The sequence below is a fragment of the Neolamprologus multifasciatus genome, chromosome 17 (assembly GCF_963576455.1).
Source record: "Neolamprologus multifasciatus chromosome 17, fNeoMul1.2, whole genome shotgun sequence".
Classification (NCBI taxonomy): domain Eukaryota; kingdom Metazoa; phylum Chordata; class Actinopteri; order Cichliformes; family Cichlidae; genus Neolamprologus; species Neolamprologus multifasciatus.
The window spans coordinates 19,335,837-19,362,045 of NC_140455.1; the positions used below are offsets into that span (position 1 = coordinate 19,335,837).

Consider the following 26,209-nt stretch of genomic DNA (forward strand, 5'->3'; position numbering starts at 1 on the left):
AGCTGTTCCTTTAATCGCCACAGTGAGTAGCTCTGCACGTTTGATATGGCACAAATCTGAAACATTATTTTGAGAATAAATTCAAAATAAAATATCCTTACTAAAGTTGAGATGTTATGCTGAGAAAGTCAAAATTTTGAAAAAGTCAAGATTTAAGAGTAAACCTGAAAATTAAAGCTGAAAAAGCTGTTTTGAGGACAAGTCAGAAATTTCAGAATAAAATCAATATTCTGAGAATTACATTTTGAGAACAAACTCAAAATAAAGCGTCCATATTAAAGCTGAAACACTATTCTGAGAATAGATTTTTTATAGAAGTCAAAATGTAAGCGTACTATTTCCAAAATACATTTGAAATACTGTTCTGAGAAGGAATTTGAGATTTTGAAAATAGTCAAAATCTTTCAGAATAAAGTTATTGTTCTGAGAATAATGTTGAAATTCTGAGAATAAACACAATTTTCAGAACTAAGATTTGAGAAGAAATTTTAATGGAAAATAAAGAGTTGCAACACTGTTCTCAGAGTAACGTTAAAATTTCAAGCCAGAAATGTTGAGAATAAACTAGAAATGGTTATTCTAGAAGAAAGTTGAAATGCTATTCTGAGAATAAATTTTCAGACAAAATGTGAGAGTCAAATTTGGGACTAAAATATATTAGTGCTGTGAGCATTAAATTTGTTAAAATGACGTTAACACTATAACTATGGGCTCAAATTGTGGTCATAAATATTTTGTACTTGTAAATATTTTTTTGTTAAGGTCTGGTTACAGATACAAAGCAAAAAACTACATGTAAAACTCTGCGTTCAGGTTCCCTGGCTGCGTGTGGCTTTCAACTTACCAGTACGAATTTTGACCCGATTTTTCTTCCTTTCAGCTGATTGGTCAATGTCATGTCAATCACAAATTTAACAACCCAGTCAGAGAACAGATGGATTTGGCTGTTGGAGGGGTGCTTTACGGAATTCAGGTCCTGGAAGATTAAATGTTCTTTTACATGCCAGCCCAGCGTTTTCCTTCATCTCCATGAAGGAAAAACAGTCTGTGCGTGTCAGAGTTCGGTGATTTTTGTCTCACAGGTTTGCGTGCTTATACAGACATCCAGAACCCTTTCAGCAGCGCTCCAGACCTCGGGGGAAAGCAGTGTTGTGGAAATGACACAGTCTTCACTAGTGGGGATAGTCTTCTTCATTATGAATTAGCGATACATGTTTTTATTGAACATTTGAAGATAAAACAACACAAACTCTTGTAGAGGACATAAAGTCAGAGATAGAAACGACAAGGAGCAGGGGCATCTAGTTCACGTAGAGCTGCGGCAAAAACCTAGAGAGCTCAGTAGCCAGCGCAACAAATTCTGGATCCTTGGGTCTTAGTTAGCAGTTAGCATTAGCAGCACATGCTGCGTCCGCTGTGAAAGGGCCTTTATGCTGCACACTGTAACTCACAGCAATGGTCCCGGATTAGCCCTGATTTTTGTGAAACAAATTATAAAGTAATAATGGTATTTCTAACCATTGATATACCAAAACTTTATCCTTTCAACAGCTACCGAAAGTTATGGGACCTAGCTTGTATGAGCCTTATGGGATATTTATATAGAGATCCTCCAGCTTCAAACTGTATTACCCTTCCAGGACCTGAATCTCAGTAAAGCACCTCTCCGACAGCCAAACCCATCTGTTCTCTGATTGGATTGCTAATGTGTGATTGACATGACACTGACCAATCAGCTGAAAGGAAGAAAAATTGGGTCAAAATTTGTATGTGTAAGTTGAAAGTCACATACAGCCAGGGAACCTGAGCGCAGAGTTTTACACCTAGCTTTTTGCTTTGTATCTGTAGCCAGACCTTAACAAAAAAAATTGTAACTCGTGTAAATATTTTTTTACAAACAAATCTTTTTTTTACAAACACACGAATTCTCATCTGTAGAGGCAAAAACATAAAATCTTCAAATATTTTGGTTTACAAGTTTACAAAACTCAGTTCACAAATAAGCATTTGATTTACAAGTACAAAATATTTATGGCCACAATTTGAGCCCATACATATTCACATTAACGCTACAAATCTCCATTAGCGAGTTACCGCGGATCGCCCCACGCGTTGATGCATGAGCTAAACGTGCTAACGCATTGACGCCATGCAATCCCTCGCATGGAGCGATCCGCGTTAACTCGCTAACGGAGATTTGCTGTGTTAATGTGGTTATGGCGTTAACGTCTTTTTAACGAGATTAATGCTGACAGCACGAAATTAATGTTTCAAGAATACATTTGAAGTACTCTTTTGAGCATTCAGTTAAAATTTTCAGGATAAAGCTTAAATTTCAAGTTTGAAATTTAATGTAATTCAGTTCAGCTTTCTATTGTAAGGGAAGGACCCCACAATAATCAAATAAACTGAGAATAAACTGGTAATACTAATTTTCAGAGTAAAGTGGAAATATCGAGAATAAAATGTTGAGAATAAACTCAAACGTTTATAAATAATGAATGGGAAATACTGTTTAGAATAAACAGAAGCTCCTTAGACTACGATGACCTGACTAAGAACCTTAAAGTTGAGTATCAGAATAAAACTGTCGGTCTACAGAACACCTCACGTGGATTACGTCACACTTACGAAGCATTTTCAGTCACTCTGAAGTTTTTTCTCTTATAGCTCACAAACACTTCATCACCTTTCGACTCTATTCGCAAAATTTAAAAAATAAATATAATTTTTTTTCTTAACTTGGCACTGATGCTCCTTGATACACACTTACAACCACTCACAAACACACAGCAACAAAATCGTACACCCACCCCACCCCCTACCCGTCCCAGAAAAAGCTCTAACCAAACTCCACCACTCACTCCACCACCCTGTTTGAATGAAGCTCCGGTCTGGGCATGAGGTTCCCCCGTCTGAAAACACAAGAAGGCTGTTAAAAAGTTTAGCAAGCCGCCGCCGCGGCTCACCGAACATTCAATAGATGGCTGAACAGTCGTTAAAATACAGGAAACATTCATTAAGTAGCTGGACGTTGGTTAAATAACAAGTTTTCTTTCACTGACGACCTCAGGAGGCGTTTTCGTGGTTTTGAGGTGCAAGTGAGCTTAGCAGCTGAACCGAGTGAAAAAATTAAAAAAATAAATTATAAAGTCCCGCAGACGTTGTTGAACCATCGTTTGCCGCGTCCTCTTCCCAATCGAGTCGCTCGTCCTGGATACAGCAGCCAATTGTGTTTGTTTCTTTTTCTTTCTTTTTTTTCTGGCAACAGTCACATCACTTAAACTACAGTTTTACTGGAGCTGAACTACACTCCCCAACTCCCCCCACACCCCCCACGCTTCTCTCTCTCTCTCTCTCTCTCTGATTACGATCTCACACAGGAAGCCCCGCCCACGCTCGTACTTGCATCTCCGCATCAGCAGTTCTTTTAGCTAACCTTTGATAAATGCTTCGATACATGGAGAAAGTAAACCCCTACACACCAAGAGAGTACACACCAACCTGACAACACATAAATATCATGGCATATCATATCATAAGTCATGTCATATATTATATTTTATTACTACATTAAAAGCCTTTTTCGTCTTTCCTACCATTTCTACCCTCATGTTGATTATAAACATTAAGCAGTACCCTGATCTCCTCTTCTGGCCCATTTTTGGCCCGGGTAGGCCTGATTCGGCCTCTTATTGGCCTGGTTTGGCTCACATGGTGCAGGATTTGTCCAGTGGCGGGGGTAGAGGCGGGGTGCTGCTCTTAGGTGGAACCATAGGTTTGGGTCTCAGGGCAGGTGGTCGCAGCGGAGCCCCGATGCGAGCGGCTGCCACCGGCTTGAAGGAACCCAGAGCGTCAGGGGATGGGTTGGCAGGTCTGGGGGGTCCAGATGGAGGTCCAGGGAGTGGACTGATGGGGCTCAGAGGACTCAGGGGGCTTGGGGTGCCTGGGGTACCGGGCGTCCCGGGAGTTCCGGGGGTGCCGGGGGTTCCTGGTGTGCCTGGTGTGCTTGGGGTGCTGTGCGGGCTGGGAGACTCGGAGGAGCAGGTGGTGATGGGGCCGTTCTTTACCTGCTCCAGGGTGTCCAGAACCACGTCGGGGGCCGGCCGGCAGCCCTGTCGCTCCAACTGCCTCAGCTCCCCCAAAGCCACACTCACGGTCTCCTCGATGTCCTGCAGGAGGAGAGGATGATTGAAGAATAAGTCAACAGTTTTAAATGAATCCATTCACACATCAAGTTAGATTTTGGTTCCTTGGATGATTCTTCAAAAATTAATACATGTATATTTTAGGGGACCTATTGCGTTCTTTTCCAGCTCCATCTATTATTCCTACAAAGTAGCTTTTCCATATTCAGAGCTTAAAATAATCCTTACTTATCTTATCCTCTCTTGGGCTTGTAAAAGTAATTTAATTTTGACAAATCAGTTAATTCTAATTTAACTTATGATTATTAAAACGAGAAAAATCAAGATGCAGCTGTTATTGTTCTGCAGTAATGTTCTTGTTTCCTTTATCTGCCACAAAACATATTCATTCAATTTAGCACAGTTCATTTAAATCAACTTAATTAAAAAGACAATTTATTTGAAAGTTTAATAAATCCACATTTTTCCAGAGTGTGAGTAATCATGGTAAAAGTAATTATCTCAGTATTGGCCAGAGAAAATGACTTTTTTCTCTGAAACAAACCATTTTACCTCCTCTCCTTTAAATGTGCTTTTTTCACTATCGGCTGCCCCTCACAAACAGAGCCGAGAGTAGACAAAACTTTCTGAATGAGAGTGTTGTATTAAAAGCCAAACACACACTCACAATTTGGAAGGTAGAGCCTTAAGTCGAACTGTATCTTTCTGTAGTAAATCATGAAAACCTCTGACTGAATCTTGAGACAAATAACGTAACAGATAAGATTTTACTTTTTTAAAAATAACACAAATATATTATTTCTGCATGATTTATCACTTTCTGAAACCTGTCGGTGTTCTGACTTAACATGGAAGCATTTCGACCTCAAAGAAGACCCCCATTCACTTTCGCCTCCAGATTAAAACAGCCTCTAATGATGTCATACAGAGCAGGAGTAAAAAAAAAACTGCCTGAACCAGAGTGTTTCATTCACAAGGATTGCCTCGCATACAAGGACCTCATGATTTGAATTTTGTCTAAATATTAGAGAAATTAAGAAACAGCAAACTTTTTGAAAGAGTAAAAAAAATCCAAGTAAAATTTCTAGAAAACTGAAACCACATATTTAGAGCTACTAAAGAATTTATAGCGTGTCACAAGAAGGACCAGTTTGAAGCAATTCGATATAAAATCCCTTAAAGCTTTTTTATTTTTTTGCTGTCCAGAACTGGGTTGTATTTTCTCCCACTGGCGACACTGTGAGAAGCATGGAGCTCACTCAAGAGGCGTTGTGGTACTACTGTGATTAAAATGGATGTGTCATTGTTGCTGTTCAGATTTGGCAGAGTCGTAGCTGAGAATTTTTAGAGTCTGATAGCATCAGTGTCACTTGCTCACTGATATATAAAGGTGTTACTCAGCCGTGGATTTAGGATTTCAATCAGAGATAGGTAGGTGAATTTCTGCTGTCTGTTTTCAGAACCCACTCCAGTCTGGTGACACCTGCATGCAATGAAAACAAAGATTTTTTTCAATATTCATCTCACGTTACATGTTTTCTAGGCGTACCTGTGCCAGCGCGTCGGGGTCGAGAGCTCGGGATCGATGGGAGTCTCCAAAGCCATGCTGCCCGCTGTTGGAGCGTCGTATAGGTGTGTCCTCCAGCCTCCGCAGAGAATCGTGTCGGCTCACCGTCATGGTCACGGCTGCAGAGCGGCGGCGTCGCTCCGGGCTGTCTAGGGGCGGGGTCAAGCCCTGGCCCCGCCCTAGCAGCAGCTCCCTGGGGCTGAAGTGACCCGTCACCGGAGGAGAACTGCGCTCCATCACGCCTCCGTTCCCGTGGTTGTCGTTAGAGCGGCAGAGAGGGCGGCGGAATAAACCATCAGTTCGCTTCCTCCTGTGGCTGTCAACAGGAAGTGTAAACAGCATTAGCTCAGGTAGAATGAAACAAATCATATTCAGCAACTACTGAACTACATGCTATCTTCCCTTTGGAGAACCCGCAAGCTCGTCTCTGCTTGTACCAAAGCTTCTCTCATGTTTTTTTTAAACTCAAATAATTAAACAGCTTTTTGGATGTTATAAATCCAGCTCCTTATATGTAATACTTAAGTGACGCTTCAAGTTTTCGAGTTTTACAAAAGTCCAGTTTGTATAAATCTTTACGTAACTGTGAATGAACAAGGAAATCATGGAAATGCTCCCATTTTTATTATAAACATTGGCAGCCGACAGGTGATGGCGTTAGGCGTGGGGGGTTCCAACATAAAAACCACAAAATTTTATGCAAAGTGTTAGAAAGCTTTAGTTCTAAGAAGCATGTCCACATAATCACACTGGTACTGAATGCTTTTTAAGCCTCTTGCACAGATTAGCTTAGCCACACTTGGGCCACCTTCCTTGACGTGTTGTGAGGAATGACTACGAATAAAATAAAAGGTGTTTGGAGTCTGCAGATGGTGAAACTGGTCACATGAGAACAGCTGTGACACCAGCGTGATGAGATCCGCAGGTATTTTTAAAGGTGAGAGAACAGAATGGGCTTAAAACACGCCGCAGAAAATCCTCACGATAATGAAAGGTGTCTTACATGACAGACCTGTTGTAGGTCTCTGGAGGTCTCATGTCGGTCGGGGAGCTCAGCTCGCTCCTAGACCGCTTATCGTCGGTGCTGCTGCTTCCTCCGTCGCTGTCGGCTTTCTGACTGAGTGTGTCTGACATGGCGTCAGCCCTGAAGACACAGACTCTCAATCAGGACAAATCACTCTGGAAACTGGAGAACTGAACTAGCACAGCGCACCAATCATCAATTAACTGATCAATAGCATGTGGTTAGTGACTGCCTCGGCCCAATCAGTCTGTTAATCAACAAGGTGTACAATCCAGTGAGCAGCAATCCACCCAAATCCATCAATGCAGCTCTTCAATGCGGCCATCGAGCCACTTATGCTAACAAGAACTTCTACAAAGAAAGATTTCAACTCAAAACTACGACTACACTAAACCATTTACACACACAATGCATCCCTTTTGTTCTTGTTCTTGTATTGGAAAACTGAAGATAAAAACTAGGTAAATACGAATATTAAAAATGTAAATAAGACACTAAACATCTGTCTATGTATATCTATACACATATGTCCATATAAATTGATATCTATGGAAAACAGAAATACTTACATTAAAATAAAGCTTGAACCAAATTGAAATATTTTGAAAAATATTTTTAAAAATGCTTGAGTAAAATTAAACTTTGCAAATAGTTTATGCTGTGATAACATTACACTGTAATTTTATAAAATGTGAAACGGAAGTGAAGGCTAAATTATGTCTAGGAATTATGTAGGAGATAAAAATAATTATACTATTTTTTGTAATTTTTTCCAATCATCTCATGTGGTATAATATACATGTTACATTGTGACGATGCGGCACAAAGAAATGCAAATGAATTTAAAATGCTCTTGTTCACGTACATGCTGTATATAAACCCCCAAATTCTCAATGTAATGTTTTTATATCAGAATATTATAAATTCTTATGTGAATAAAAAAATGAAACAAAAATGAATCAAGTGTTAAAAAATTAAATGCCCTTTCCCTTTCTTCCTCATTCTGATCCTGTCTACATGCCTAATCTCTACATGCTAAATGGTCAAAGGAGCTTGCAAAGAAAAGCGTCTGGACTTCTTTAAGTTTAACTTAAACTTTAACTTAAAGAAGTCCAGACGCTTTTCTTTGCAAGCTCCTTTGACTACGATGACCTGGATGACTGAGAACCTTCACAGACAATCATGCTAAATGCACTGAGCTGCTGTTGTGTGATTGGCTGATTAGACATCTGCATTAACAAACTGTGGAACAGTTGCGTGTGTTATTTATAAAAACAATTCTGGTCACATTTAAGATGTAGCCACACAAAAAAGCCCTGAATGCATTGGCATTATTATCCTGTAATTTAGCAAAATCATTAAAAAGTAGATAAACAGTACAAACATGCAGTTCTGAATAATGGCATGAACTCAATAAAAGACAACAGTTTTTGTAATTTATAAACAATATTTAGCAGTTTTATGAGGACGCAAACCAAAAAGAAGCATCATTTCAGAAGCCTGCAATCAGGAAAAAAAATCAAATACATTTGTTTAAGTGAAAAAACACAAACTGAAAATCATTGTTTTCTAAACATTTTAACACATTTAATGATGAACTTCGATTATTTTATGGATTTGAGTATTTTCAGACTGTGCTGCAGCTATTTTAACTTTGTGTTTTTGATGTGTACAAACCATCTCGGGCTGTGCACTCGCCTGTCCTTCACCACGATGTACTGATGAGGCACCAGGCCGTGGTTGCCGTTGTGCCGGCCCTCCCACCAGTCATGTGATGCGCGCTGGAAGAGCTGTAGGGAGGCTCCCTTCTTGAAGGAGAGCTCGCGGCCTGACCGGCCCACGTAGTCGAACCTCGCCACCGCCTCCACAGCTTCACCCTCTGCCAAAGAGACAGAGAGAGAAAAGAGGAGGAGGAGGAGGAGGAGGTGAAGATAAGAGCCAGACATCGAACTGGAGGTGAACCTGAACTTGTCAATCAACGGTCCCTTAGGCTTTGTTCCGCCCACCCCTCCACGAATCAGAAAAGAGCTTTAAAAAGAGTCTTTTCTATTAATTCAGATTGAGAGATGGGGAGGAGGGAGGGGAGGCTGGGTGGGGTGTGGATGAAAGGAGGGAAGGAGAGTGGTGGTGGTGGTAGTGTCTCCATGGCTGCTGTTGCCATAGCAACCACTCTCCAGCACCACCACAACCACCACCACGAGGGAGTACGAGTATGGGAGTGTGGGCGATTGTGTGAAGGTCAGGGGTCATGCGTACCCTCGTCGCTGGTCTGGGTCTCGGTGCCGGCGTCGGGCTCGGCTTCCTCCAACGCTCCCGGCTCGCTGAACGGACTCTCGCTGTGGGAAGAAGAAGCAGCAGATTGACACACACCCGTCCATTCAGTGTGGGAACAAAGGGAGAAACACGCACAGCAGGAGGCGAGTCCGCTCATTGGAGTCTGAGGACGTTTACGGCTACAGTAGAATGTCAAGATTCAGAAGATGGTGGGAAAAGAGAAGCTGTAGGAGGTTTCCCACAGCAGAAGGATTACTGTCTGCTCCAACACCTCGTGTTCCTGACAGGCTGCCAGGTGTCTGCTCAAACTAACAGCTCAATTTATTCAAAGGCCCCACCCTGCAGTTAACCTTTATTTATATACATTAAACACCATTAAAAGAATGCAGAATTTCCTATAAGAACTTCCTCTTTGCAGTACACGTAGTGATAAACATAGATCTACTGCTGAGTTACTGTGACAGTAAAGGAAACCTAAAAATGTTCTGGTTCAGGTTCTGCAGGGTGTTTCTTTCTTTGGCCTTTTAAGGAACTCTGAGGTACTTTCCTCTGTTTAAAATAGCTTAAAGCCTGTATTGTATTGTGCATAAGAGTTATCAACGCAAGCTGAACCACAGCCAGACTGTACTTTGGTGTCATTTTTACTTCCAGCAGCAGTGGGACATAAGGTAAAGCCTGTGGAAATGAAGGAAAGGTAAAAATAAATATTAGAAATTAAACAACTGCACACATCTGGAGACATCTCTACACACCCAGTGGAAAAAAAAAATCTGCCCCCTTGTGGTGAAAGCTTTAGTTAAATCCTGCAGAGGTTCATTACAGAAGGTACCTTTAAGCAGATTTGTGGCGTTTATTCTTGATGAACATCAGAATTATTGATGTCCCCATGATGTGCAGGTCATACTGCATATATCAATGTGATATCAATGTGTGATTTATTTCTGCATTTTTGAATTAAAGGTGAAATACCAGGGAACACGTGCTCGAAGCTGTCAAAGTAAGAATTTACCAAAATATCAGAAATGAAACAGTTAATCTGGAAACATTAAAATATAAAAACAAAATTCAAGGCTGGCGAAGAAATGGGCATATAGATGTCTTAAATCCTGGACTCTTATTAGCTGTTGTGCTAATGAGTCACAGAACACGTCAGTGAAAACTCAAAAGCTTATGTTGCAAGTTTTTGTTTTCCTAAACCAAATATAAAGTTGTCCAGTCAAATCTTTAGTAGGTTTTTGTTTAAGTGTAACCCTTGGAATTATAAAAATGGCATCAAAGTTTGATATTTAACACCAAATGGTAGACTTCCTGTTTGGTTTAGGGTATATTTCCCAGAGGCTTTTACTGCATCTGCATCTGCACATGTGTGTAACAATTTCAAACAAATTTCTTTCTATGTTCAGGACATCAAGTAATTTACTTTTGTTATTAATAACATAAATTAATTTAATTTCCAACAGAGTGTAATAAAGGATAACGTCCTGATGCTCACCAGTACTGGTCTCCAGTCATACACTTCTCATACACTGGGCCGGGCAGCTCCTTGGTGTCCGGGAAGATGTTGTCATGGTGCAGGATGACCGTTTTGATGACCTCATTTACGTGCGCCTGGCAGGCCACCTGGTCCAGGGTCTCCGGTGTCGGCAGTAGGGTGGGGCCGAACACAATGGCCAGGTTTCCAGCATCCATCATGTTCTCATCGTTGTACTGGGAAAGGCTGCAGAAACGTGGGCAATGTGGCCAAACTTTACTTGTTTACAATTAAACTGTTAATTACCAAAACTGAGAGAAACACTGAATTTAGAAATTTAAAAAGTATGACTTCTTTTAATGTTTCACTGTACATATGTGTCTAAATATTAGAAATATGGCTCAGAGGAGCAGTGAGGAAAAAGAAAAGTGAGCGAAGTGAGAAAAGACTGTAAACAATTTTCCTCATCTGTCTTAAACTGACATTATTTTAATAGAGTCTAGTTTGAGAAGTAAAGGGAACTATAATTTTCCCTGAAATAAAATATCAAATCTTGCTTAAATAATAACTGTTTGAAAATGAGACTGTTACTAAAATAATTGCCAATTAAACTTCTGTCGATTAAGTGATTGATCACCATTTCGCTCTAATTGAGACCTACAGTGGCACAACAGTAGGTTTCTCACATAACCATGGTTCTCTGATACTTAATAGCAACATAAAATCTTTTTTTTCTGACTTTTTAATCAATAAAAGTTTTCTTCTTTTTGTCTGAATAACAGTTCACACCTTAAAATACTGAATATACCTTCAGATAAGACAAAGAAAAACCGCAAATGTTTTTGTTTGGTATTGCATTTTAAGCATTTTTGATGCTTAACTATGACTCACCAGATTAATTATGCAAAAGTCTGTAGTTTTACACTTCTGTGTTGTTTGCTGGTTTCAAAAGGTGACAAAGCAATTTTTAGGTTTTGATTCATACACAAGACTGTAATGGAGAACACAATCTCTATGCTTTTTATTTATTTTTTAAATGGAGTCTGGTTTGAGAAGACAGCATAAGAGTTAAGAAGTTAGTAGATTACTTACATAAAAGATTAAATAATAATTAAATAATTAAAGATTAGTTATTGATGTAACCACAGTTCTATGAAGTTTTATGAAAAATAATAAAATGATAAATTAAAATGAAACATGAATGTTTCTGAACTTCGAAGCAGCAGCCCCAAAACCTCAGAAATATGTAATTTATGATCATGTGCTTTATTTTTATTATTATTACTTGCTATGTTCTTTGCATTAATTTATAAAGTTTTGTAATTTTTTAAGCTTTGAAAACCTATAAAATAAATACATCCAATGAATTTTTATAATTATTTTTAATTAAAAAAGGAAAAAAAGCCTGTATTTTCTGAATTATTTTATTAAAGAATATTCTAATATCACCAAAAAGGCCCTAATATTGTTACTCTCTGCATGTTTTTTAACGTTCTCTCTTCTGCTATGAAACCATGCAGCAAATTTCCTGCAAACTACGATGCCACAGCTCTTTATGTGATGCTCTGCTTTGTCTTATTATTTTAGAAAAGCTTGCCTTAATACAATACAAATACACTTCTAAAGCTAAAAGGCTGTATTCAATAAACTCTGGCATTTTTCCATTATTGCAGCTTTCATTTCAAATAGTGATTGAAATATCTTCTCTGCGCTCGACCGTGAAGCTCCTGGTTTAATAACACTGAAGCTGAATGCATTTCAGAGCCCTGCTAATAAACACACCAGTACATCACTCGCCTGGTACATCGCACCAGCTCATCACACTTCCTGTTCACACCTCCTGCCTCTCCATGCTGCTCTCTCATTCTATATTTATTTGAGAGGCTGCAGAAACAAAATGAGCTGTGTTTTATCATCTATACAAGTGTGCACTTCGAACCTTTTTCACTACAGGAGAGGCATCTCCCCATTTTTGTGTTTTCCCAGCTGGGAAAACACAAAAATGGGCAATTATCATAAATGTGAGGGCCTGGTTTTGTATAAGTGGATACTCACTGGTTGAGGAAGGCGAACAGGTAGCGCATCACCACCAGCGTCGCCCTTGGGACACCCAGCAGGATCTTACGGATACACTGCGCTCTCTCGTACAGGTTTTCTATCCCTGCAGCAGGAAAATGCACATAATCTAAAGTTATTATGAGTCCCTGAGACATCACGAGGTGTCTGTAACACGATGACACATCCTGAAACACGCCAGTCGGCGCCGCAGAAAGGGAAGCGGGCGGCTCCATGTCTCTGCTGTGGTGGGGATGGGTTTCAAAGAGACAAAGAGACACTAACGAGAAACAAAGACGAGGAAACCGAGAGGGAAAGTGACTGCGTGTGGGCTGAATAGATAGACAGAGATTCACACTGAGCTTCACCGCAGCAGATGGAAGCTGCACAAACGGTTCAGACTCAAGTGTTAAAGCCAATGAAAGTCGAGCTTCACAGACAATCACTTGATTTGAACATTTCACTGGGATACAAATAACCAACTGTTGGATCTTTTCACATTTCACTGCATCTACACCACCCAAGTTAGTTGGAGCTCTGCATAACTTCATCCACTATGTAGCTTGTATAGGTTATACTTATACTTATACTTATACTATGTGCAACAAGTATATGCACTAGTTGCTAGCATCTAGCAACTAGTGCATGTCATCTAGTGTCATCTAGTGTTATGAAGGTTGATGATTCCATCCCAAGCTCCTTCCCTTGGGGTTTTCAACTAAAAGGGGGACATGTGAATAGCACTTTAATAGTGCTTAATAAAAGTGCTTTAATTAAGCACTTTTTATAGGTAAAAAGTGCTTAATTAAACCTTTACATTTTAATTAACCTCCTGTTAGGAGTGATAGTTGGTTATATTTTCCCATGCTTTCTCCTAAAAACACTGCCTGCTTCATCAATGAGAATGATAATGTGGTTAAGCTATATTTGACAAGAGTTGAACGCCATTAAGTGGCAAAAACACACTGAAATTTGACCAAAGTTCAGTCAAGAGAACATCCAAAATGAGCCCATCCACAGGACAAGGTCAGTGGTTTGGATTATTTGCTATGACAAAGTCCTGATCCTTAACTTAATATAAACATCTTAATATCAATATCAGATCTTTGTGATTCTTTTCTGAATCGTTAACATATTCGGTGGATTTTTGGTTGCTCTGTGATCAAACCGTTTCTTTTACATTATTTTTCTGTTTTTATCATGAATGATTCAGTCTATGTCTATGCAGTACTTACGGACGCAGGAGATGAGGTCATTGAACCTGTCCTTGGGAAACAAAGGGTTCTCCAAACCCCTGAAGTAGAGCTTCAACACTCCAGCCACAGAATTAATGTCATGGTTGCTTTCCTCGTCAATCAGCGGATCGTTACCTGCATGAGAGGCAGAAGAGAGAAATCCTCAAATACAAGTTTGCGTACTTATCACATGACAGTCGAGTTACCTTCCTGTTGACCTCTCACCTCTTTCAAACGAGTTCTTGATGTCATTGACCTCCACTTGTGATCCTGATACCCGGAATATGCCTTGATGCTGAAGACCTGTTGGGAACAGCAGAGGGATGGAGGTTGCACATAGTCACAGTCTAAGCCTAGCAGATCTGTCCCAAATGCTGAGAAACAAATGTTGACATAAGTTGTAGTATAAACACTTGCTAGTTTTTTATGGCGAAGTGCCAAAGACTGATTTATATGCTGATTTAACAAGATAAAGGACTAATCAATCCATGAATCTTGTAGTTCATATGCCTACTGACCACTGACCACATAGAAATAGAAGTAGTTGATAACAGAGGGATGCTAGTAGCTAGCTTCAAAAGCTATTTATTAGCCATGTGACACCAATGCCTTGGAAGCAATGCCTAGTTGATAGTATTGGATTGCTATAGGGACTAGAGTAACATTCTGCCAAAAATGGTGTTAGTTAGGATTGTAGTTCTTAATCTAGAAGTGGTAGCTGCCAATTTGGGCTACTAGGTGCTAGGCCTAAGGATCTAATGATGAGTTATGTCAGTTGCATATTCAGTAGGCGGCCAAGAAAGCACTGCCGAATAAACAACACAATCACAATGTCTAGGAACTCTTGGGTTGGACTGTTTAGTGCATTTCATATGCAGACAAAAAGAGCTTTTATTCATGATCTCTACCTGTTATTTTGCTATTGATTACTTAAAATGTAAAATATATCAGGATATGAATATTTGAGTACATTTTATTTTACATGCCACCAAAAGTACATTGTAGAACACACGATGTTGAGTATGAGGCTAAATTCAGTTTTATAGCATAATTATAAAACAATGATTATCAGCTGCAGCTTGGGAATGATTGAATTAAAATGAAATCACTGTTTTGTACTTGTTCAGCTGTCAGTGTCTGGCTGTGATGCAGTTTTGTTGTTTGCAGAATGAAGAGAGTGAAAGGATGCCAACACGAGAGTTTGACAGTTAAGATTTAGGCGGCTTTATGTGATCAACAAAAAAGGATTTAACTGCCTCCTGCAGCACCGTTCACAATGTCCCTCTTTTAGTTTATAAGTGTAAAACACCTCTGGACAGCCCACAAATACACGCAACAACATTTCTGAACCAAAATTATAGCTGATGGCAAGCAGGAAGAAGGACTTCAGTACATTAAATTCATACCTTCCAGTCGTTTTTTTTGCTGTAACTAGCAAACGCTTCATCCCTTTCTCTAATTTAGCCCTTCATCTGTCAGCATCAGCCACTACAGCATTTATTTCACATTGTTTAAAGCTGACAAGTGACACTCACCATGTAGGTTGATGTAGCGGATGCAGCTCTCCACAAGCAAGGGTATGGCTTTGGTTGAATCCTACAAAAACGGAATTAGAGTGCAGAGTATTTTTAATTTTGTTATATTTATAAGATTTTTGAAGATTTTTTTCATGTACATTAATGTATTATGTGTAGACAGGTTGTGGACATGCACCAATCAACAGACATGCAAAAACATTACATTTGTATGGTATATCCCTTGATTATGAGATTAATGGCTCACCATAGTTACATTAATACCCTGATATTACTACTAATGTTTTATGATCAATATTGTGTGTGCAGCTTCAATGTCCTGCTATCTTTTAAGCCAACAATTGATCAAAAAGTATGCAATAAAAGTTCAAGGAGTTATCTTTTCTGCCCCGAGTAATGTCTGACATGGTGCAGGTGCAGGGACGGGTAATACTATGGGTAAATGAATCATAAAAATGAGTCATTATTGCTTCTTAAGCTTGCTGTTCTGAGGGCAACATTAATACACTTTCATTGCATTGTAGATGACAACCTTATTTATATTGCTAATATTTCTGCTGATTGGTTACACTCCTCTGGGCTTTCAAATCCAAATTGTAGCCTTTGACAAATTAGCAGATTGCGCTGCTGATATCTTGCACTCACTACTGTTGAGGAGAACATCAACCCCCCCCCCCTCCCCCCCACCTCCCCAAATCCTCAAAAGCCTGGATGAGGTAATTCTTTACCTGGTGCTTGCTGTGGGAGTTCTTCCGCCCACGGCTGAAACACGTACAAAAAGGAGAAAGAAAGCAAAAGATTTTTAGAGAGCCAAAGCACAGCAAAGACATACAACACTTATTATCGATGTGACAGGAAAGCACCTTACCTGGTAGTCAGCAGTTCAGCTTTGTATCCTGCAAGAGAAAAAGGGAGAAGATTTAAAAGTGAAGAAATGCTGATCAGAGTCTGTCTGACAAAGTACAAGACTAAAGAAGACTGAGAGAGACTCTTACCCTCTGCCAACGCTTTCTTTAATATATCGTGTTTAGCCTGAAGTTTGGAAATAAGATTACTTCCCTCCAGGTACTCGCGGAATTTCTGAATATAGGAAATCACATAAATGACAAACACAAAGGCTAAATTATACAAATAAAATAAAGTATGAGTATGCAGAATGCAGTGATTACAATACACACTGTACATTAGTGCAAGTAAAGCAGCTAAAAGCAGAATGAACTTCACATTGAATCACTACATCTAGTAAGCGTTTGTAGAGACACCACCAGAAGATAGATGAATCTGAAATTTAAAAAATGTCATAAATGAATAAAAAAAAAGCAGGACAGCATTTTGTGGTGTTATAAAGGAAACTAAGTTAACAAAACACTAATATAGAAATCTAAATTATAACTGTATTCTGCAGCTGTAACAACTTATTTGAAATCTGATTTATCTGACTAAATGTAGTCTGTTTTGGATGTCATGCCACCGTTTACTCTATACTTATTTAATATTTGCTACTTTCAAAACCGACCTTCATCTAATATAAGTAACTTGGGGTGAAAAACAGTGTCAAATCAAAAAAAAAAAAATTCTGATCTGCTGGGCTTACAGAGAAGTAGAAGAGCTCGGTCTCCTGCTGGTTCGCCCGTCTCTTGGCCAGACTGGGTTTGTTCAAGTAGCCGTCCGACACACTGGACTTCACCGACTCGGAAGATGGGCTGTGGGTGAAGCTCTGGGAGACGTCAAAGTCGTCCAGCACCGTCATGTCCTGCAAGGTGCTCAGAGTTGCACCCCAGGTCTTTTTCACCTGAAAGGTGGCAGAAAAGTGGAAAAGCATAGTAAGTATCCACGTTACATGATACTGATCCATGGCCACATGTTACTCTCAATATGAGGTCCAAAGAGATGTCAGTGAAGATAAGGGAGGCCATCATTTGGCTGAAAACCCAGAATAAACCTATCAGTGAAACTTTAGAAGCCACCAAATTAATGTACTGGTCAACTCAGCATCACAAAAAATTCCTGAAAGACCACAGACGACAACTATAGTGCATCATGACAGAATGATTTTCATTGTTAATCAAAACAAACTTCACAACATTTAACAAAGTCATAAAACACTTTTGAAGTGGAAGGCAGATCACTGTCAAACTCTACAATCAAAAGACACCTTCATGAATATAAATACAGAGGATTTATGATTTATGACAAGGTGCAAACCACTGGTTACACTCAAGGAAACATCTGAAAGAGCCCGCTCAATTCTGGAATAAAAGGAGAAACTGAACCAAGGAGAATTTGTATCAGAAAAGTATGGAAAAGGGGAGAAACAGCTCGTGATCCAAAGCATACCACATCATCTGTCTGACGTGGTGGCGGCATCGTTATGGCATGAGCCTGTATGGCTACCAGTGGAACCAGAGTGATAGAAGCAGCAGGATGAAACGTGAAGTGTACAGAGCTGCACTCTTTCCTCAGCTTTGGCTAAATGCTGCAAAACTGACCAGACAGAGCTTCTCAGATGAGATAATGAACCAAAGAAAATGGCAAAAATAAAGAAATGCGATATTCTGCAGTAAAGGTCACGCAGAGCATCTCAAGGGAGCAAACACAGCATTTGGTGTTGTCTGCTGGTCTACTGGACTCGAGTTTTTCTACCGATATTAAATGGAAGAAGAACTTTGTAAGATCTGAACACATTACTCAGTCTCAGCACAGCTCCATGGATCAATGCATCTGAATTATTGTCATTTTTTTTATGGGCGTGGCTTTGTTTTCAAAAATGCCTAAGGAGGTGCAGTATTTACATATGCTACATATGCAAAGAGTGTTTATATTTACAGCAAGAGTAATGAGTCTATGAGTGTTTTTAATTTGTGTTTGTGTGGGTTGTAAGCCGCTGAGATGTGCAGATGCAGCTCATTAATCCAGACTCCTTCAGCATTTTTATGCCCTTCGGGGTGAGTTAACAGCTGCCCTCTGTGCACAACAACAGCGAGGACACCGGCAGTCTGCAGCACCACACAGCTATCAGATGGTTCAACTTTATTTTTAGAGGCTACATATGCCACATTATCACCCCATTAAATCTGTATAAATTACCATAACTTTGTGCAAAGTTTTTAACTGTTAGAAAGTTATTAATAATTAATGAGGGGTTTTGGCCACTTTTACCAGAGTCTCTGTGTTGTTTTAATTTCTAAAGCTGGAGCTAAATATCTCAGATGGACAACAGGACAGATTAGTGCAAACATCAAGTAAATTTGTGTGCACATTGATGATATTTTTTTAGCAGCTCAAAGAAATCTGTTGTTGAACTTACTGGTAGGCACTTTCTTGATCAGCGCTTTAAGAAGGATTAGGGGAAAAAAATAAGAAAAAGAGGTAACTTCCTGTACATGAGATGAGACCATAAAAATAAACACAAAAATGTGAAGTCTTAGTCCAGATACCAATAAGTGCCCCAGGTATTATTGGGCAAATCTGCAGTTTTCTTTTAGCAACGAATGATGGTGTTGACTCAGTCTCAGGTCCACCTTATATGGGCCAAATTTCAGGTGAGTTATGTCATCTTAGCCAACATTAACACTTGCAGTAACACATATCAGGCACAGATCATGACTTTTGAGCCACATTACAGCTCTAACTGCACCATAACGGTCAAAAATATTCCAGATTAAATTCTTCCATCTGGGATTAAACGTTAGATCAGCCTACTGAGGTTGCTTAGAAAACATGGCTTATAAACCATCTTAGTGTAGTCCTAGTTAGTAACTCAAAATAGAGTTAATGTCAAAATGGTTTTCCTGAGTTTTATGAGGTGTACTTGTGTGTCTGACCTCCTCATTTTCTATCTTCAGAGACGCCAGGCGGGTCTGAAGCTGTGTGAGGCGGAGGCTGAGCTCAGACTGGACCTGCGGCTGGGAGGTGATCTGGGCCACCTGATATGGAGCAAAAAAAGAAGAAAATTGGAAACTGGCTGTTCAGAGGTCTAAATTCTCTGTGGTGAACATTTAAATGTAATAATATGTGTCAGACTCTTATTTTGAAAGGACATAAAGAGGGGCAAACTGACTGTGTCGCCCATGTGGGCCTGGAAGCTGAAGTTCTGTGGGGGGCAGAAGGCAGTGGGGTAGAAATCAAGCAGACGCTGCCTGTCACGGGCAGGGTCCAGGCCCTCCACAGCCCCCTCCAGGACCTCCAGACCCGCCCTCCTGGAGGCTTCAAGGCTCAGTTCAGCTGACAGGTAGGTCCTCAGTGCCCGGCTCAAAGTGGAGTGGTACCCAAGGTCACAGCACTGAAACAAAGATGGAGATTTATTCCCGAGAGGGAAAAGACCACACGTATTTTGTAGAAATTGGTGAACATTTATGAGGAGAATAAGAGTTGCAAGGCAATTCAAGTACTAGAATAGTTTCAAGTGTAATAGATGTAACATTCACTATGGGAAAAATCTAAAGGAATTTTATTCCTTTTACCAGAGGCCCTAAAAATAATCTCATAAAAGCTCTCTCCATACATTTTAAAACTGCCTTTAAACATACAAATTCCTATTTAGGCTTACAAACCTAACAACCTTTTTAAATGATGAATATAAGGTTTGTGCCACAAATACACTCTGTAATTTACTCACATCTATGATATCGGGCAGGTCGTGGATGTAGTATTTGAACACCGAGGCGTTGGTGGCCTCCAGAGTGAGCAGATACTCATTTCTGGCTTTCACAGTCTTCAGTTTGTTCTCTGAGTACTTTGCCTTCCTCTAGTAAGGAAACAGACATAAAGAAGATTAAATGGTTGGTTTCTGGTTCTCATGTACTGATTCCCCTCGTTTGTTCTGCAAATGCGATCAACAAGAAGCAAAAAATAGCTTTCATAATTAGTCCTTTCTGCTTTCAAGTCATGTTGAAATCAAGAAGAAGTGGAAAGTATTAGGATTACATAAAGAAAGTATCTCATTCTAAAATATCTCATGCAGGAACAGGTTACCCATCTGGTTGCTTTGGATGACCCCTGAGAGGAAACACAGTCTCCTTTCTCTATAAAACTGTTACCTTCTCTCTCATTTTCTCCATCTTGCGGGCGGCGTTGCGTCTCTGGTGGCGCTCTTCTATCCGCAGGCCAAACACAGGCTCCACCCCTCCGCCAGTCCCTGACACGCCCTTCACGCGCCCCTCCTGCCGCTCCGCCTCCCGCAGCTTGGTTTCTGCGCTGATCGTCTCCGCGTGGTACATATGATATGTCTTCATCACCTAGGCAACAGCAGCCCATAATAGCCCAATCAAATAGGAAAACAGCAGTGCGCTGCAGCCGGGGTCGACTGTCTTTTTTTATCCCCCAAGGTTAAAGCGCTGCTCTAATCTGATTTCTAGTGTTTGGACAAGGAGCTTTTAAGGCCAGCGCTCTGACCTGAAGAAAAACCTGATAATTGGCAGCCAACAGGAGGCAGATTTTTTACTTTAAAGCAGGCTAGAAGGATAACGTCAGACAAAAAGCAGAAGAAAAAATGAATGGATGAGAAATGTGAGGCAGAAAGGACAATTTTTGCATTTATAAAGGAAGCTTTCTGAGCTATGAAAAGAAGCCACTGACTTTGCTTTGACAGTTCCCCGTTACTACCATTAAAGGAACCTATTCTGCTCATTTCCAGAACCATATTTTAATTCTTGGACTCGAATAGCTCTGCAGGGCGGTGAATCAACTCTGAATCACTGCTCTGCAGCCCCTCATCCTCTGGAACTGCCGTATAGGCTTCTTTCCTCCTTTCAGCCAGCTTTCTCATGATTGGCTCCTCATTGTTAAAAAAACAGTTGGAACAGCAGGTGGGTGGGGCTTTCTGAGACAACCACATTAGGAATATCTGCTCTCTATGACACCACACAAACCCAAGAGTAGAAAAAACCTGGCTGAAACCTATTCTTTTGCTCACTGTGATTAACTGCACATGCACTGACCTCATTATTTGAAACTCTGGCCATGATTTAAATTAACATTTAAAAGACAGGAAAGCAAAAGCATAACAGGTCCTGTTTACCTGTTTAAAGCATTGAAAACAAAAAGCTTTAGGTAGAAAAACTGTAATGCCGGCTAATATTTGAAAGGTAGCGTCTACTAATGTGTGAAAAACTGCAATGAATCATTTTTGATAACTGCAAATGAGGCTTTTGAAGTGGCCCACTCCTCTTTAAAGAATTGTTTTAATTCAGCCACATGGGAGGGTTCTCCAGCATAAACTGCGTGTTTAAGGTCATGCCAAAGTATCTCAGTCTGATTCCAGACTATGTCTAGGCCACTTCAAAAGAGCTTTTTTTTGCAGCCAGAGGTGAACTTACTGCTGTCTTTCGGGTCGTCCAGCTGCAAGACCCAAGTGCTCTTGAGCTTCAGTGCACAAAATAATAGCCTCAGGATTTTGAGGCCGTGAGCATAATTAATGGTTCTATCAGTCGTCCTGAAGCAGCAAAGCAACCCAGACCATCATACTACCACCATCGCCATGTTTGACTGTTGGTACGATGTTCTTTTGCTGAGTTAATTTTATGTCATCTGAAAATGTATGTGTGACAAATGTGGAAAAAAACCAAACCAATTCAATTCAATTATATTTGTATAGCGCAAAATCACAACAACAGTTGCCTTCAGTGCAACCAGGCTCAAAGAGGGGCAGCCATCTGCTGTGACTGGTTGGGGGTGATGGCAAATGATTTCGAGTGACTAGGAAATCAGGAAGGGGGTAAATACTTTTTCACAGTGCTGAAGATGCAGAGGTGGGAGGGGCAGTTAGTGAGCCAACAAATGACTGTCAGACACTTGCTGTTAGTGTATTTAATGTGCCATTTTTGTGCATGATTATTGTGCAACCCATTATTGAGGAATGACCCCAACACCAGCTACAACAGCTTTAAAAACCTGTTTGAAATTTTACAAGAAACCTTCTTTGGTCTTGTTTTTTACTGCTTTATTACCTGATTAACTGTAGATGAATGAAATGTTTAGAAGTGCATTATTTTCTTGTTGCATTTGTAGACCACATAAAAATGTGTTTAACACTAACACATTAAAAAACTTGTGTCTTAAAGCCTTGGAAGAATAACTTTTGTTCCACTTACGGTGTAAAGCTCATTCAGAAGCTTCATGAGGTCTTCCTGAAGCTGGAAGAGGATCTCCTTACTCTAAAGCACACAAATGAGAAGAGAAACCTGTTACCAGCATATTCTCAAATAAAGGCATTCACAGTGGGTGAACAGATTTATGCACCGGTCAAAGGAGCTTGCAAAGAAAAGCGTCTGGACTTCTTTAAGTTACTTGAAGACGTTTCACCTCTCATCCGAGAGGCTTCTTCAGTTCTAAGGTCAAATGGTGGAGAGTCCCAGATATAACCCTAGTGGGAGTGTCCCCCCACAGAGGGACAAAAGGACCCCCTGATGATCCTCTAATCGCCTGAGCCAAGGTGTGGAACTGGGTGTGGGTCCCAATCAGTCAGAGTTTCGGGTGATTTCATTGTGAAACCTGGCCCCACCTTATCATGCGAATTCCTGAGGTCAGATGGCCCAGGGTGTGAGTGGGCCTTAAGGCGTCTGGGAAGGGATCTCAAAACTGGATTATAGATGGCAGAGAGTTGGTGTCGTAAACCACCGCCTCTGTTCAAAGATGGTCGCTCACAGTGGACATAGATGGCTTCTTTCACTCCTCTTTCAAACCATCTGTCCTCTCTGTCCAAAATGTGAACATTGGCATCCTCGAAAGAGTGTCCTTTATCCTTAAGATGCAGATGGACAGCTGAATCTTGTCCTGTGGAGGTCGCTCTTCTGTGTTGTGCCATGACAAAGGGGATGACAATGTTGTTGCGCAACAACATTGTCATCCCCTATGTAGCCGGTGTATCAGAGAAACTCAGGAGGGTTTTCTCCAAGCATGACATCCCGGTGTACTTCAGACCCAGCAACACACTCAGACAAAAACTGGTTCACCCGAAAGACAAAACGCCAAAACACAGACTTAACAATGTGGTGTATGCTGTACAGTGCAGCGAGGAATGCCCAGACCTCTACATTGGAGAGACCAAACAGCCACTTCACAAGCGCATGGCACAACACAGAAGAGCGACCTCCACAGGACAAGATTCAGCTGTCCATCTGCATCTTAAGGATAAAGGACACTTTTTCGAGGATGCCAATGTTCACATTTTGGACAGAGAGGACAGATGGTTTGAAAGAGGAGTGAAAGAAGCCATCTATGTCCACTGTGAGCGACCATCTTTGAACAGAGGCGGTGGTTTACGACACCAACTCTCTGCCATCTATAATCCAGTTTTGAGATCCCTTCCCAGACGCCTTAAGGCCCACTCACACCCTGGGCCATCTGACCTCAGGAATTCGCATGATAAGGTGGGGCCAGGTTTCACAATGAACTCACCCGAAACTCTGGCTGATTGGGACCCACACCCAGTTCCACACCTTGGCTCAGGCGATTAGAGGATCATCAGGGGGTCCTTTTGTCCCTCTGTGGGGGGACACTCCCACTAGGGTTATATCTGGGACTCTCCACCATTTGACCTTAGAACTGAAGAAGCCTCTCGGATGAGAGGTGAAACGTCTTCAAGTAACTTAAAGAAGTCCAGACGCTTTTCTTTGCAAGCTCCTTTGACTACGATGACCTGGATGACTGAGAACCTTCACAGACAGATTTATGCACCATTTTAGAATTGTCTCTTTATACAATGACACTTACAGGAAACAATCCTCTAACAACTCACATCTTTTTGACCTGAATGATCACAACATTAACAAGCATAAGAAGGGCCCTGCCTACGTTTGAACCCGGGACCCTTTTGCTGTACTAAGTGCCAAGCCAGACGCATTATAGGTCGTTTGGATTTTTCTCTGTGTGAAAAGAAACCAAACCACAAGGAGAAAGCTCATCAACCGATTTGGACCAGAGTAAACAAACTTAATGCATTTTAACTCCTACACCCAGAAAAAAACAAATCCTCCAGACTTTGAGGTGATAATTCTCCTTTCATCCACTTCACACTCAAATACAAGCGGAGGTCACAACTGAGAGGTGATCCTGAGGCCACCAAAATGGAAAATTTTTAACAGAATCTATGTTTTATTTTATAAGTAGTTTCTCTGAACTCCTTTATAATTTTGCTAAATAAAGTACTGTATAAATTTATTATTATATTTTATAAATAGCCTAGTTTTGACTGCTGTAATTATTAATGCTTAAATCACTTAATTTTTAAGGTAAAACATTTAAAAATTCACTTTTCCTGTGATGCAGCTGCTTTTTATAGTTTTTCAGAGAACAGCTGCCCAATCACATTGTCATTTTATAAATTGTTAATATAAACTACGGATTATAGAAGTGGCTCTAAGCACAAGTACCTCAGTACTGTGCTCGAGTACAGCACTAAAGTACCATTAATGTATTTTTACAGTGCTGGAAACCATCCGTGTGCGCAGACCTCTGGGGTTGTTATTTTTTCATACAGCTTCTTTAAGTTGCAGAGTTGATTTTAATGAAAAGTAAAGTCAGTATTCCCCTGAGCTCTGTTGGAGTTTGGCAAATTAAACACACACACACACACTGGTGTACTTTTACCCGCCTCCAACTTTAGCTCGCCGTGTTCATTATTAATCTCGCTTCCGGCTCGTCTTTTATTCATGCTAACTAAAGTGCAGCTACTGCCAGCAGCTATAAACAGCAAGACCTCCATCACATCGCCGCGTCCTCTCAGAAACTCTCCTCTGAAGAGGAAGAGACAGACGGCTGAGTGGCCATGACAACACCGACAGCCCTGTGGCCATGGCGACAAGCTCAACTGATCTTTTCTCAGCGGGCGCTATGGGAACGGGATTCATCCATCCTGGGATTCCTCAGTCATTTAGCATAATGTAATATTAATGCTGCCACATAGCTCCTTCCCAAACTGCTCGGCTGTTTAATGCATGAGACAGAAATCCAGTCTGAGAGCAGGCAGCGGAGCGCGGCTCATTTATGAATTCATTTGTTTGTGTGTGGTCAGATTCATTTATATATCTGCTGCTGTTCAGCCTGCCTGATGGATAACCACTGTTTCTGTGCAGGGGCACACACACAGTTGAGGGAGAGGCGCTCAGATCCTTTGCTTAAAGCAGCTGCTAATCAATATTCTGATGGCAATAAAGTATGAGCTGACGTGATGAACTTAATGAGAATGAACAGCTGAGCTGAGTTTCAGCTTGTTTTTTTGCTCTCAGACTCTGAGTTTGCTGTTTTCTATTTTTAATTCTGATAGTGTCTCAAAAACGTTCCTAAAGGCAACTAGAGTGCATCAGTTTGAAAGTTGCTTAAAATTTTGACAGAAAAGTCCTCTTTTTTTGGACAACGTTTGAGTGAGATGGAGACAGGTAGATAGGCAAGGAGATAGTGAAAGTACCGGGGTCAAACGTTCAAAGTAACTGACAGTGCACAAGGCGGGTGAAGGAGAGAGTGCAGGCAGGGTGGAGTGGGTGGAGACAAGTGTCGACAGAGGGAAAAGCAGCAAGAATGAAAGGTTTACAAGATGGCAGTGAGACCTGCTGTGATGTTGGGTTTGAAGACGATGGGACTGACAAAAAGACAGGAGGCTGAAGATGATGAAGACATTAAAATCTTCAATGGGAGTGAGAATGCAAAAATAAATGTGAAGATTTGAGTGGTTTCATCGGAATAATGTAACCACACAAGTCAGCACAACACTAACTTTTGTAGACTTTTCTGTTTTGTTGTTGATACTAACTCAAAAAAAACCCAACTGCTTATTGATCTAATGGTACTTCTTTAACTTTAGCTTAGAAGAATCCACTGTGGATACTGAATACAAGTGAAAACTTAAAAGTTGCGTAACAATAATGCTATGTCATAAAGACAGGAAATCGACTTTTCTGGTGCA

The 26,209-nt window shown here is 40.5% G+C and overlaps 1 protein-coding gene across 5 annotated transcripts in view; it reads right to left on the reverse strand.

The window, feature by feature from the left end:
• Nucleotides 1-1,226: 1,226 nt before the first annotated feature.
• Nucleotides 1,227-26,209, reverse strand: part of LOC146499307 (SLIT-ROBO Rho GTPase-activating protein 1-like) — a 45,126-nt gene continuing 20,143 nt past the window's right edge. For 2 of the 5 annotated variants that reach the window (XM_085138108.1, XM_085138107.1), the window contains 19 exons: nucleotides 22,401-22,463; nucleotides 20,349-20,546; nucleotides 19,928-20,056; nucleotides 19,370-19,591; nucleotides 19,134-19,235; nucleotides 16,904-17,101; nucleotides 16,305-16,389; nucleotides 16,178-16,205; nucleotides 16,038-16,071; nucleotides 15,310-15,370; nucleotides 14,000-14,077; nucleotides 13,775-13,909; nucleotides 12,540-12,645; nucleotides 10,506-10,730; nucleotides 8,996-9,075; nucleotides 8,417-8,618; nucleotides 6,719-6,859; nucleotides 5,698-6,031; nucleotides 1,227-4,172 (listed from right to left, as the gene is read on the reverse strand). In XM_085138108.1, the coding sequence (XP_084994234.1) occupies nucleotides 3,711-4,172; nucleotides 5,698-6,031; nucleotides 6,719-6,859; nucleotides 8,417-8,618; nucleotides 8,996-9,075; nucleotides 10,506-10,730; nucleotides 12,540-12,645; nucleotides 13,775-13,909; nucleotides 14,000-14,077; nucleotides 15,310-15,370; nucleotides 16,038-16,071; nucleotides 16,178-16,205; nucleotides 16,305-16,389; nucleotides 16,904-17,101; nucleotides 19,134-19,235; nucleotides 19,370-19,591; nucleotides 19,928-20,056; nucleotides 20,349-20,546; nucleotides 22,401-22,463 (2,883 nt within the window). In that variant the 3' untranslated portion in view covers nucleotides 1,227-3,710. The remainder of the gene's footprint in view (nucleotides 4,173-5,697; nucleotides 6,032-6,718; nucleotides 6,860-8,416; nucleotides 8,619-8,995; nucleotides 9,076-10,505; nucleotides 10,731-12,539; nucleotides 12,646-13,774; nucleotides 13,910-13,999; nucleotides 14,078-15,309; nucleotides 15,371-16,037; nucleotides 16,072-16,177; nucleotides 16,206-16,304; nucleotides 16,390-16,903; nucleotides 17,102-19,133; nucleotides 19,236-19,369; nucleotides 19,592-19,927; nucleotides 20,057-20,348; nucleotides 20,547-22,400; nucleotides 22,464-26,209) is intronic. The other 3 variants (XM_085138112.1, XM_085138111.1, XM_085138109.1) reach the window with 3 other exon arrangements.